The sequence below is a fragment of the Halichoerus grypus genome, chromosome 15 (genome assembly GCF_964656455.1).
Source record: "Halichoerus grypus chromosome 15, mHalGry1.hap1.1, whole genome shotgun sequence".
Lineage (NCBI taxonomy): Eukaryota > Metazoa > Chordata > Mammalia > Carnivora > Phocidae > Halichoerus > Halichoerus grypus.
Window position 1 is genome coordinate 58,895,780 of NC_135726.1, and position 14,328 is coordinate 58,910,107.

At 54.3% G+C, this 14,328-nt stretch overlaps 1 protein-coding gene across 3 annotated transcripts; it reads right to left on the reverse strand.

Moving 5' to 3' along the window:
- Positions 1–6,126, reverse strand: ZNF835 (zinc finger protein 835). 3 transcript variants are annotated; one of them, XM_036077269.2, is made up of 3 exons: positions 5,968–6,126; positions 4,280–4,370; positions 1–2,505 (listed from the first exon to the last, which is right to left on the reverse strand). In XM_036077269.2, the coding sequence occupies exons 2-3, from the start codon at positions 4,296–4,298 to the stop codon at positions 824–826; spliced, it is 1,701 nt and encodes a 566-aa protein (XP_035933162.1). In that variant the 5' UTR covers positions 4,299–4,370; positions 5,968–6,126; the 3' UTR covers positions 1–823. The 3 variants fall into 3 exon arrangements, with proteins under 3 accessions (XP_035933162.1, XP_035933163.1, XP_035933166.1); XM_036077270.2 differs by having other exon boundaries at positions 5,920–6,126; XM_036077273.2 differs by lacking the exon at positions 5,968–6,126 and adding an exon at positions 5,879–5,907.
- Between the last annotated feature and the right edge of the window lie 8,202 nt (positions 6,127–14,328).

Consider the following 14,328-nt stretch of genomic DNA (forward strand, 5'->3'; position numbering starts at 1 on the left):
GCACAGACACTTCTTTGGGTCTACTGTTGTGGGTCACATTTATAATTCTGCACCGGGAGGCAGAGGGTGGGTGTGTGTGTGTGAGTGTGTGTGTGTGTGTGTCCAGTCCGGCAGACGTGGGGTCAGAGGGTGTGTGTGTGTGTGTGTCTACTGTTGTGGGTCACATTTATAATTCTGCACCGGGAGGCGGAGGGTGTGTGTGTGTGAGTGTGTGTGTGTGTGTGTGTGTCCAGTCCGGCAGACGTGGGGTCAGAGGGTGTGTGTGTGTGTGTGTGTGTGTGTCTACTGTTGTGGGTCACATTTATAATTCTGCACCGGGAGGCAGAGGGTGTGTGTGTGGGGGGGGGGGTCCAGTCCGGCAGACGTGGGGTCGAGTGTGTGTGTGTGTGTGTGTGTGTGTGGTGGGGGGTGGGGTGGCAGGAGTCGAGTGTGAGTGTGTGTGTGTGTGTGAGCGTGTGTGTGTGTGTGTCCAGTCCGGCAGACGTGGGGTCAGAGGGTGTGTGTGTGTGTGAGCGTGTGTGTATGTGTGTCCAGTCCGGCAGACGTGGGGTCAGAGGGTGTGTGTGTGTGTGTCCAGTCCGGCAGACGTGGGGTCGAGTGTGAGTGTGTGTGTGTGTGTGAGCGTGTGTGTGTGTGTGTCCAGTCCGGCAGACGTGGGGTCGGGCCCCGGCGGGGACCTCCTCCCCGTGGGACCCGGGCGCGTCACCGAGCTCCCCCGAGCCTCGGGGTCCTCCGGGGCAGCACGGGGAGGCCCGGGGCTGTGGCCTCGGCGCCGCGAGGCCGGAAGCGGGGGTGAACGCGCCGCGGGAGGCCCCGGTGAGCGTCAGCTGTCGTCCTCCCGCCGGCCGGGGGCCGTGTCCGCAGGCTCGCTGCCGCCCGCCGGCTTGTCCTCGCGGTGGGAGCCCAGGTGTCGCGTGAGGTGCGGCAGCCGCGTGAAGGTGGCGCCGCACCGGCCGCACGAGTGGGGCTTCCCGTCGGCGTGCGTGCGCTGGTGGCGGATGAGCGCGGAGGAGAAGCCGAAGGCCTTGCCGCAGCCGCCGCACTCGAACGGCTTCTCGCCGGTGTGCACGATGTGGTGCTGGATCAGGTAGGCGCGGTTGCGGAAGGCCTTGCCGCACTCGGGGCATGCGTAGGGCCGCTCGCCCGTGTGCGTGCGCCGGTGCAGCGCGAGCGAGGAGCCCTGGCTGAAGGCCTTGCCGCAGTCCGCGCAGCGGAAGGGCTTCTCGCCCGTGTGGGTCTTCTGGTGCTCGATGAGCGAGGACACGTGGCTGAAGGCCGCGCCGCACTGCGGGCACTTGTAGGGCCTGGCGCCCGTGTGCACGAGGTGGTGCTGCACGAGGTGCGAGCGGCTGCTGAAGGCGCGGCCGCAGTCCTGGCACGCGTACGGCCGCTCGCCCGTGTGCACGCGCTGGTGCTGCGCCAGGTGCGACACCTGCGTGAAGGCCTTGCCGCACTGCGCGCACGCGTACGGCTTCTCGCCCGTGTGGATGCGCCGGTGCTCGGCGAGCGAGGCGCTCTGGCTGAAGGGCGCGCCGCAGTCGGGGCAGCTGTAGGGCTTCTCGCCCGTGTGCACGCGCCGGTGCTGCGCCAGGTGCGCGGTCTGCGTGAAGGCCTTGGCGCACTGGCCGCAGGCGTACGGCCGCTCGGCCGTGTGCGTGCGCTGGTGGCGGATGAGCGCCGAGGAGAAGCGGAAGGCCTTGGCGCAGTGCGCGCACGCGTACGGCTTCTCGCCCGTGTGGATGCGCTGGTGCTCCAGCAGGGACGAGCGGCTGCGGAAGGCCTTGGCGCACTGCGCGCACGCGTACGGCCGCTCGCCCGTGTGCACGCGCCGGTGCTGCGCCAGGTGCGTGGGGCGCGCGAAGGCCTTGCCGCAGTCGGCGCAGCGGTGCGGCCGCTCGCCCGTGTGCGTGCGCCAGTGCGACGCCAGGTAGGAGCCCTGGCTGAAGGCCTTGCCGCACTCGGGGCACGCGTAGGGCCGCTCGCCCGTGTGCGTGCGCCGGTGCAGCGTGAGGTGCACGCTCTGGCTGAAGGCCCTGCCGCAGTCGGCGCACGCGAACGGCCGCTCGCCGGTGTGCGTGCGCTGGTGCAGCGTGAAGGCCGAGCAGTAGCTGAAGGCCTTGCCGCAGTCCCCACACTGCCACGGCTTCCTGGGGCCGCCGCCTCGCCCCGCCTCCCCCGAGTCGGCCGCCTTCTGCCTCGCGTTCTTCCTCGGCGCCGCGCGCCTCTGGGGCCTGCTGTCGGCTTGGGTGCGGGGAGGGCTGCAGCCGGCTCCCGGGATCCCGCCGAGGTCATCCTGCGCCCGCACACCGCCGCCGGCGGGGTCTGCCCCGTGGGCCATGGCCTCCTGCTTCAGACAGCTTTCCTGGTTTTCCTGCCCGTCCCTGACCTGAGCCTCCCGTTTCCGGGTTCCTCCTGCCTCGGAGCCCCGGGGGGGGGCCTCGGGCGAGAGTCCTTCCATCCCCGCTTCCTGAGCCGCTGCCTGTTTTCGCATCTTCTTGACTGGACCTGAAAGAAAAGAGAAAAACCAAACAGGTTGGTCATTTGTCCTGGGCTGGAAAAGACTCAGTGCAGGGTCTCAGCCTCCTCACTCCGGACAGTTGGGGTCAGATCATTCTTTGTTGCAGGCCGTCCCGTGCTCCGTAGGACGTTTAGCGGCACCCCTGGGCCTCCACCCGTGGATTACAGGTAGCACCCCCCACCGTGTGACCACCACATTGTCTCCAGACAGTTCCAAGTGTCCCCTGGGGGGCAAAATGATCCCTGATTGAGAATCACTGACTTAACGAACTGAAAACAATTTTAAAAGATCCTTGCAAAAACAGGACTCTGACAGATTTATTTGAGAGAGAGACAGAGATAGAGAACGAGCGGGGAGGAGAGGGAGAAGCGGGCTCCCAGCTGAGCAAGGAGCCAGACTCCAGGCTCGATCCCAGCACCCTGGGATCATGACCTGAGCTGAAGGCAGACACGTAACCGACTGAGCCACCCAGGCGCCCCGATAGCTCTTAAATACAGCTTTGCAACCTGGTGCTGCAGGCTAGAATGTGTCTCCTCCCCGAAATTCATAGATCAAAGCCTGTGAAGTGATGGTGTCTGCAGGTGGGGTCTTTGGGAGATAATGAGGCCCCCCCCCATGATGGGATTGGTGTCCTCATAAGAGGACGAGAGACCAGAGCTCCCTCTCTCCACAGTGAGGAGGAGACCATCTCCAAGCCAGGAAGAGGGTCCTCACCAGAACCCCAGCTGCGCTGATGCCTTCATCCTGAACTTCCAGCCTCCGAAACTGTGAGTAAATTGTTGTTGTCGAAGACACCGAGTCTGCAGTACTACGTTATGTCAGTCTGAGCTGAGAGTTTTCTTTGCTGGAGAAAAATCATACACAGGGGAACAGGGAGCTCCCAAACTCCACGCATCATATACTGCTGGTGGGAGCAAGCACTGGACAAATCACCGGCATTTTCAAGGAAAGCTAAAGACACACATCCCCTGTAGCCCAGTAATTACATTTTCTGGAATGTGAGCAGGAGAAACTGCACACGTGTACGTGGAGGCTTGTCCAAGGCTGTTTGTAACAGCCAAATACCAGAAGACAATCCAGCTGTCCAGGAACAAGGGAGCAGTCCAGTGAACAGGGGTATATTCATACAGGGGAGTATCTCCCAGCATAAACACGAACGCCCGTCAGCCACCGTACCAGCTCCGAACCTCAGATACGCAGCGTGCGCAAAGTGAGATGCAAAGAATTGATCGGGTATGATGCTGTTTAGGTTAGAAACAGGAGAACTCAACCGTCTATCTTTTAGGAATTATGAACGTGTGGCAAAGGTTCACTGCTCCAACCTTGGGCCTCCCCGTTCCAAAACATTCCAGGCATGCTCCTGACTCAGGGCCTTTGCACTGGCTGTTGAATTTGCCTGGAATGTTCTTCCCCGGAGCCCAGGCCTCAGGGACAAGACTTCTGAGTGTAGACATAGAAGTGAAGGAGTGAGCGTTCTGGGCCATGAGTGCAGCAGAAGCCAAGGTCCTCAGCAGGACCATGGCTGGGATGACAGAGGAAAAGCAAAGATGCTGGGCATCAGGGGAGGGAGTAGAGCAGAACAACTGCGCAGGTGGCAGGGGAGATCAGGTGTGGTGGGGGTGAGGGTCAGAGCGAGCAGGGTCCTGTGTGCAGCCGTGAGAACGTTGCTGGTGGGAGGCAGGCTGGGCCAGGCCCAGTTCTGGTGCCGTCTCCACAGGCAGCCCTCAGGCCTGTGTCCCCAGAGAGGGCAGGGGTACCCACCTTGTGGTCTTGGGAGCATCAGGTCCTGTCCACGTCACTCAGCTTGGGGCCCCTGCTCTGGCTGCCACGTACTGGTGGGTCCAGTGATCACCTGTGAGAGAAAGAAATGGGAGCCGTGAAGGAAGATGCTGGGGCAGAGGGCGTTTCCTCTGGGTGCACGTGGGCGGGGAAGTGGGTTCAGGGCGGAGTAGTCCCTGCACGGGCGTGCAGACGAACAGGCAGCCATCGGAGAGACGCGGACACACACGGGGTCACAGAGAAGCCCACGTGCTGCCCTGCTGCACACAGACAGGCGTGCACGGGGACACGGCCCACGGCGACACACCCAGGCACACGCAGGCACACGTGTGCAGGGGCTGGCCCGTGCGCAGAAATGCAGCGACCCAGGCTTGCACAGCGAATCCTACACACCCTGTGACCCCCGCAGACCTGCACCTGCAGTCCTGTTGAGGCACACAGGACGCGGGCACGCTCGGGCTGGGGGACACGCCCATGGACAAACACCACAGACAGCAGCACCCCCACACACACACGGGGTCACACGGTGCACACCAAGGAGAACAGGTTCCACACACGGGCGCACACGGGCGCGGGGCTCCCAGTGCACACACCTGCTCACTCATGCTCGCTGCCCCAGACACACACGGGGTCACACGGTCCACACCCAGGAGAACAGGTTCCACACACGGGCACACACGGGCGCGGGTCTCGCAGTGCACACACCTGCTCACTCATGCTCGCTGCCCCAGACACACACGGAGTCACACGGTCCACACCCAGGAGAACAGGTTCCGCACACGGGCGCACACGGGCACGGGGCTCCCAGTGCACACACCTGCTCACTCATGCTCGCTGCCCCAGACACACACGGGGTCACACGGTGCACACCCAGGAGAACAGGTTCCGCACACGGGCGCACACGGGCACGGGGCTCCCAGTGCACACACCTGCTCACTCATGCTCGCTGCCCCAGACACACACGGAGTCACACGGTGCACACCCAGGAGAACAGGTTCCACACACGGGCGCACACGGGCGCGGGTCTCGCAGTGCACACACCTGCTCACTCATGCTCGCTGCCCCAGACACACACACACGGAGTCACACGGTCCACACCCAGGAGAACAGGTTCCACACACGGGCGCACACGGGCGCGGGTCTCGCAGTGCACACACCTGCTCACTCATGCTCGCTGCCCCAGACACACACGGAGTCACACGGTCCACACCCAGGAGAACAGGTTCCACACACGGCGCACACGGGCGCGGGTCTCGCAGTGCACACACCTGCTCACTCATGCTCGCTGCTCCCCCCTTACCGGGCACCCGCCGGCAGACGTGTGTGGGGGCGGACTCACATGCAGAGTTGCCCCCACAGTTACACATCTGAAGGGCACACACAGAGGTGGTCACCCTCACGCAAACACACGGGGGCGGACTCACGCGCGGCTCACACCTGCACGGGCACGCAGGTGCAAACACACGGTGACATGCGGGGACGGACTCCCACGCACAAAGTTCTGCAGTGATGCACGTGCAGACATGCGGAGACAGGCGGGGCGGGACTCAAATGCACACCGCGCTGGAGCCACGAATGTACAGCGACACACCGACACGCACACGCGCGCGCACACCACACACCAATGCCCTCGCCTCCCAGCACCAGCTCCGAAGCCTGTGGGCGGCTACCCTCGATCTCGGTGGGTGCGGGTCAGGTTCTCCTCAGTCTCCGGCCCTGCCCGGCCGGCGCGGACCCCAGTAGCTCCCCGTCCCGCGGTGGCTCGGACAAAGCGGCCGCACAGGTCAAGGCCGCGACCACCCGGGTGGGCCTGAGCGCCAGGCCGGTGCGGACTGCGCGTGCGCGGCGGGACAACGCGGGCCCCCGCACCGCTCGCCAGAACTACAACTCCCAGAAGGCGCCGCGCCTGGAGCCCGGAAGCTCCCCGCCCTGCGCGCGGAGGGACGGCAGCCGGCCTGGGGTTCGGGGTGGGGGGCGGGGCCAGGGGCATGAGGGCGGGACTCCTCCTCAGGGGCGGGGCGCAGTCCACAGGCTTAGCGCGGGGGGGAAAACAACTGAGGATCAGAGACGCTAAGTCACTGAACACAGGCCAAACAGCGCAGCGGGGGCGGGAGCTCCGCTCACCACGCACAGCTCGCCATGAAGTAGTGGAAAGCATTTGAGGAATTTGATCTAATTCCCCTCCAAAGCCGAGAAGGTGACAGGTGCGTCCATGCGGGCCAGCGGTTGTAAGAGCGAACGTGCACATCGATGTGTTCTCTTAGCCAGCCAGTATTTTCAAGTGCTTTCGATGAAGAAATTCTGTTAGCATTCAGAAATTGTTAACCGGGCCCTTTAGGTAACTGGGAAAGCAAAGAAACGGGTGAACAGAGAATGGGAAGACAAATGTATTTCACCCAAATCAACATGCCATTGATTGGGAGATGCCACATTATTTTATGGGTCCCCAGGGCTGCCCATCAGACCATCACACACACTTTCTTTACACTTCAAATTTTCATCTTATATGTAGACCTCAAGAGGCATTGCATGTTTTCCCTTATCCTTCTGGAAGCTTCTGGCCTTGCCATGGTAAGAACAGCCCAGTGTCCTTTCCAGCCTGCGACTCATGGAGCAGAGCCTCCCAGGTTAATGCACCCACCTGTGGGCTCAAGAATAAAGGATTGTGGTTTTAAGCCACTGAGGGCTTTTTTTTTTTTTCTGGTTTAGTTTTATATTGAAGATTTAAAAAATACCTCTCACATATTCCTTATAAACCATGTTGAGAGCTCAGAAGTCTGCAGAAGTGTTTTGTTTTTTTTTTTTTTTTTACCACGAAAAAGCTGGCAGGAATTATTCAAATACATGTATATCATGAGGAAAAACATTTTACTATGCTCATTTCATTATTCTGTGGTTTAGAAAGTCAGGCAGGGCACAGCAGGGAGGCTTCCCCTCTGCTCCACAGTGGGACTTCATCTGAGGTGACCCACACAGCTGGAGATGGCTGGGCTGGCTCATTTAGGGCTATCCATATGGGGCCTGGGTTCTTGTCCATGTGGTGTCTTTTGGGGCTGGCCAGACATCTCCATGTGGCTAGCTTGGGCTTCCTCACAGCATAGTGGGCACAGAATAGGAGAAATTCTTAGAGGGTGGTTCAGGACTTTAATAGGAGGAATCCAGGAGCAAGCCACTGAATGGAGGGGCTATTTGTTACACAGTAGCTTAGTGGCCATAGCTGACTGAGGCAGGGCCAAGAGATGAGGCTGAAGATGAAGGTAATTCAGTTTCTGGTGGGCCATACTAAGAACATTTCCTGAGAATAGTTGGGAATCACTGTTGTGCTTTTTCTTCTTTTAAAGCTGGAAGAGTCTGCATTTAGGTTGATATGTGTTCCTGCCTAGTGTGAATGCTGGGTACTGTTTACTCCAGTCCTTTTGGGTGGTCTTTTCCTGAGCCTCAGATCATTGCTCTGCTAAGTGCTCATGGGGGGCCCTCCATGGATCTCCTGACTTCTCTCTCTCTGCTGCTCTCTTCTATTGAGTACTCTTTCCCATAAACCCTGGCCCCGTGGTCCTCCTGGACACACAGCTCCATCTCTTCAACTCACAGGATCTACAAGGCTCTGCCTGATTCCTCCCCTGCACCATGACCTGGAAACTCTCTGAAGACAGTAAGTTGGGGCAATCATAGGGCTCACCTTGTTCATTTCCCACACAGACCAGTAATCACTATCCTTCGTAGCCTGATGTCCATTGTCTTAAAAACCACTGTGTTTTGCCCCTTTTATGGTTGTTTCAGAGAGAGGAAATCTGGTCCCTCTTACTCCATCTTGGCCAGAAGCAGAAGTCCCTAATTAAAGTTCGTAATTAAAATTCACCTCATTTTTTATAGAAAACAACAGCAAGTGCAATTTTACCAAAGAAAAGCAGAAATGGTCTGAATTTGTGCCAAGAGGAATTTTTTTTTCCTCTGATGGAAGACAGTGATGCTTTCACTACAGTAATATATTAGCTTCATGCGTAAGTGTTTAAGGACCCTTGTCCACACTTGCTGAAATCACGAAAGGAGACGTTTTCTTCAAAGAATGGACAGTGGATACAGCTCACACATTCTTTTCCTTTAAATATGATTTTTAAAGCTGTTTTCTTTAGAAAGCTATGTTGAACTGTTAGGGGCTGAATTGTGCCACACCCCTCCAAGAAAAGAAAGATGCATGGGAGTCCGAACCGCCAGTATCTCAGAATGTGACCTTAGTGGGACACGGGGTCTTTATGTGTTAAGGATAATCAAGTTCAAATGAGGTCCTTAGGCAGGGCCTTCATCAAACATGACAGGTGTCCTTGTGAGAAGGGGACACTTGAACACAGAGGCAGACACACACACAGGGTGCCGACTGCAGGTGGCAGCCACCTCCACCAGATGTCTGCACAGAAACACCTGAATTAGCATCGGATTTGATCACAGGGACTGGAGTCTGGCCAAGCCCGCATGTGAACCTGAGCATGGCAGGAGTCTCGAGAGGAAATGGGAAGGACGTGGGTATGCAGAGAGAGGCGACAGAAATAAATGTTAGTTCTAAGTGTAATTAGAGAAATCACCAAGAAGTCTTATTTCCAAAAAAGATAAAAAGGAAAGAGGCCAAATGTAAACTGCGGTACATATAATGATGTTCTGCAGTTACCTCCAAGGACGCGCAGTAAGATACACCCGTCCTCTTTTCTCAAACTACCGTGTTGATCACTTGGGGGCGCTGTGGCCTCACAGAAAGAAGGATAAAATCTGCTCAAACAAAGCCTTTCCCTTAAAAAATAGGGGAAAATAAGATTCCAGTGGTGGGGAGTGCTGAGAGCCTGGGTGGGGGGAGGCCGGGTTGGGTCCTCCGTCCCTTCCCCCCAGGAAATGCAGTTTTAGGCCCCTGTCCCCAGGAAAGCCCCTTGCACACAGGCTCCTGGAAGTGCAGGGCATGACATTTTGTTGGAGCAAAAAGGAGTGTGATACGTTGCTGCCCCCTCACCTCTCCAGGGCCTGGCTCGGTGGGCAGGAGGGCTGGGGATATAAAGGTGTCCCCATGGCAGTCCAGGAGTGTCACTGGTTCCGCGCAGCCTGGTGCGACCTTGTCTTTGACCCTAGCAGCGCTGGTGTGACAGGCGATCAGAAAGCCCCCGGCTTTCCTGGCTCCCTGGCTTGCTCCGTGCAGGCCCAGGTTCCAGCCTTGACCTCACCGGCTTCTGCTGAGTCTCTCCCCCCGCCGCCCCCGCCCCGTCCCAGGGCCAGCGATTTGGCCCCCCTGTGCCTGCCCGCTTATGGGGAGGAAAGGGTGGGGTCCTCAGGCATGAAATCCTCCGTAGCAGTTCACACTGCTGTCTTTATATTCCAGTCTATCCTATTTTATCTCATTAAAAACATGCTGGTCAGGATAAATGGATTGATTACACTACCCCTAGTACAGACCGTCCCCTTTAGAGACAGCGGAAAAACACTGCGGTTAAAGGTGTCCATAGAGGAGCTAGACTTCTGTACCTTGGCCCCTGGCTAAGCCATAACAGCTGTGTGACTCTGGTCGAGCTACATCAGCTCTCGTACCTTAGTTTTTCCGACGTGTAAAATGGGGATGATCCTGGGAATGGCGCCCGCCTCTTATGAGTGTGGTGCCGTTTAAAGTACCCAGAACAGTGTCTGACCCAGGAGAAGGGCCATATAAGAGCCACAAGGATGATGATGGTGATGATGGAGCCTAAGCAGATTTACCAGATCAGTTTTGGCCCCAGGAATACAATATTTAATGTTTGAAAACCACTGATGCCTTAAGACTCAATTTCTTCATCGGTGAAGTACAGACAAAACAATGTACTTCCTTCATAAGGCCATAGTGAGAATTATAGAGGTGATTCATTCATTCAACAAATTATCTATCATCTATCTATTTATCCATCTATCCATCCACCCACTCATCTATCTCCATCCATCCATCATCCATCCATCCATCCACCCATCCGCTCATCTATCTATCTATCTGTCTGTCTATCTATCTATCCATCTACTTATCTATCTATCCATCCATCCATCCACCCACCCACTCTATCTTATCTATCTATCTATCATCTATCCACCCATCCACTCATCTGTCTATCCATCCATCCACCCATCCACTCATCTATCTATCCATCCACCCACCCACCCATCCACTCATCTATCTATCTATCTATCTATCTATCTATCTATCTATCTATCATCTATCCATCCACCCACCCACCCATCCACTCATCTGTCATCTATCCATCCACCCACCCACCCATCCACTCATCTATCTATCATCTATCCATCCATCCGTCCACCCATCCACTCATCTCTATCTATCCATCCACCCACCCACTCATTTATCTCCATCCATCCATCATCCATCCATCCACCCATCCACTCATCTGTCATCTATCTATCCATCCATCCACCCACCCACCCATCCACTCATCTATCTATCATCTATCCATCCACCCACCCACCTATCCACTCATCTATCATCTATCCATCCATCCATCCACCCATCCACTCATCTCTCTATCTCTCTATCTATCCATCCATCCACCCACCCACTCATTTATCGCCATCCATCCATCATCCATCCATCCACTCATCTATCTATCTATCTATCTATCTATCTATCTTCTATATTTTTAGTATCTACTGTGTGCCAGAAGCCACTCTAGCCACTGGGGATACATCTACCAACAAAATAAAAATGCCTGTCCCCCCTGGGTCTTCCATTCCATTGGAAGAAGACAGATTCTTACTCAGTGAATAAATTAATTACCTAGTATGCCAGAAATTGATAAATGCCATGAATGGAAATAGAGTCCAGAGGTAGGAGGGGCTGGCTTTGGATGGATATTCTTGTTATAAATACTTTCTTCAGAGAATGCCACACTGAGGAGGTGTTAATTAGGCAAAGATACAAGGAAGTGAAGGAGAAAAATGTTTTTGAGTGAAGGTACAACAGGGGCAAAATAGCTGAGCTGGGAACATCCAATCCTTGGAGTATTGGCACGGAGCCCACAGCGTGCTTCAAGCGGAGTGGACAAGGTGTATTGTAGGAGATATAATGGGGCTGGGGCCATGCAGGGCTTCCCACATCACTCTAAAACCTTGGCTTTCACTCTGAGTGTGATGTGGAGCCAATGGAAGGTTTTAAGAAGAGTAGCCGTAATGTGATTGATATTTTAATAGAATGACTTTGTTGAGATGACAGTAAAGGTGCGAGAGGAAAGTAGCAGGTGACAAGCATGGGGGGGGGCAAGTAACCCACGTGTGGATGATGGTGGCTTGGACAAGGATGACAGTGATGGAGATCGTTAAAGGGTGTTTTGATTTCCACTATTTTGGAAGAGAAAAGCCAACAGGATTGGCTTATAATTTACACGTCCAAAACGATGGCAAGCATGACACCAAAGTTTTCAACACCGAGTAACAAACCACTAAATCACTGTTAATTGAGACGCCAGAAAATGTGGGAGAAGCAGGTAGGGTGGATCTCCTTAGGATCTCTTCAGTGGGTATGCTCCGTTCAAGTTCTCTTTCAGGCATCAACTGGAAGTTTCTAGAAGGTAGTTAAATGGGGGAGTCTGAGCTTCGTGGGGGAGGACTGGAACAGCTGTGACTCTGGGAATGAAGTATTCTGAAAAACAAGAAATATTTAGGGAGGAAGGCATTAATAACCGTGTAAGGCAAGGCGTCTGGACGATTTCCCACTGGGTTCTACAGTTTGCTTAAGGCCACGCTAAGAACGGTGTTCCTAGAGTTGTGTACTAATTCTGGTTGTCTAGAAAACTTCCCCTTTTTTAAAATTTGATTTTTGCCAGTTTTATTGAAATATAAATGACATAAAACATTTTTATTTATGTATTTATGTATTTATTTATAGACAGTCCACAAGCCTTCATTGAGATGAGGAAACAGGCTTTTTCATTCGGAATCTTTCCTAAGATTTTTTTATTAAGGTGCTTCCTCAAAACATTCCGTGAATTTTTCTTTCTTTACAGTACATGCTCATAGTAGAGAATCTGAAACTATAGGAAATGGTAAAACGGATCCACAGGCCCTGGACATGCCCCCTATAGGATGCGCCCCCCACACTGTCTCCCATTAAAATGCACCACATCAGGGGCGCCTGGGTGGCTCAGTTGTTAAGCATCTGCCTTCAGCTCACGTTATGATCCCAGGGTCCTGGGATTGAGTTCGACATCGGGCTCCCTGCTCAGCAGGGAGTCTGCTTCTCTCTCTCCCTCTGTCCTTCCCCTCATTCACGCTCTCTCTCTCAAATAAAATCTTTAAGAAAATATTCATTTATTTTAATTTCGCTTTTTCAAAAAGGTCAAAGCTGATATATATATATTTTTTAACATTTCACTTTAAAGATAGAAATAGGGGAGAGCAGAGAAGGAGAGAAGGAGGCTCAGGGACATACACATTTTTAAAACCATTCGTTTTAGGACTGTCATGCAAAGTCCCACAAACTGAGTGGCTTACACAACAGAAATGTGTTGGCCAGAGTCTGAGACCACAGTGTGGGCGGGGCCATGCTCCCTCAGCAGGTGCTCGGTGGCCTCCCTCCTAGCTTCCGGTGCTCCGGGCTTGGGGCAGTGTAACTCCAGTGTTCATGTGGCCTTCTCCCTGTGCGTGTGTGTGTCCAAATTTCTCCTTTTTGTAAGGACCCCGTTAGTGCTCAAAGCCCAGCCTGACGTTCTCAGCTTAATTAATTTGATAATCTGCAAGGACCCTATACTTCTATTTTAACATAACCCTTCTGGGGGGTGGACACGATTCAAGCCAAAGGAGGGGTTCGCCCAGCCACCTTCAGCTGTGCGGATGACAGGATGGAGAAGGCAGGGAGCTGTTCTCAAGTGTGGGTGAGTGGACTTTTGCAGGAGGAGAGAAGGAAGGTACAGAGGGATAGGGCCCTAGGTTGTGCATGAGGAATTTGTTGTGTAGATGGGCTGTGGATGTACACCAATGGCAAGGGGAAGCAAGAGATGAGGACAGTGAGGAACAATGGAAAAGCGGAAGGACCGTTGTATTTTAGGCACGAGTGGGGTCAAGGCATTATTGGGATTAAGTTGTAGAGAGGGGAGCTCACCCCGGTGGAGGGGGTGACCTGGGAAGGAGCAGCTGAGGTAGTTTACAGGACAAGGTCACTGGAAGGAGGAGGTCAAGACTCAGGAAGATCAGGGTATTGGAGGCATCACTCACGTTATGGTGATTTTCTTTCCATCTTGAACAATGACAATTACCTAATAACGGCATGTGTGTGCAGGTTGGGCACTGCACAACTTCTCCAACCTGGGAATTAGGACAATTCACTGTCATTTCTTGACCTTGACTTTGACGTGGTGCTTACTTTAAGTTTTTAATGGCTGCCACGGACAAGCCAGCTCGCAAAGATCTGCCATTAAGGGAAGGCATGTAGAGAGACTGAATGTTGAAAATGTGAGCCACGGGAGTAAGCAGTTCATGTGGCGTCAGACAGATACCGAATATTGCTGTGCATCCCGCATGTGTAAGATATCCAAAGGGCCTTTTTTTTTTTTGTCACTAAGTTTCCTACAACAATAATCAATGGCTGGCTGATGTTTTATTGTTTTTATTTTTATTTTTTTATTTTTTGGACATCTATTTATTTATTTTGATGTAGTGTTCCATGATTCATTGTTTGCGTATAACACCCAGTGCTCCATGCAGAATGTGCCCTCCTTAATACCCGTCACCAGGCTAACCCATCCCCCCACCCCCCTGCCCTCTAGAACCCTCAGTTTGTTTCTCAGAGTCCGTGGTCTCTCATGGTTCATCTCCCCCTCCGATTTCCCCCTTCATTCTTCCCCTCCTGCTACATTCTTCTTCTTCTTCTTTTTTTTTTTTTATAACATATAATGTATTATTTGTGTCAGGGGTACAGGTCTGTGATTCATCAGTCTTACACAGTTCACAGCGCTCACCATAGCACATACCCTCCCCAGTGTCTATCACCCAGTCACCCCATCCCTCCCACCCCCCACCACTCC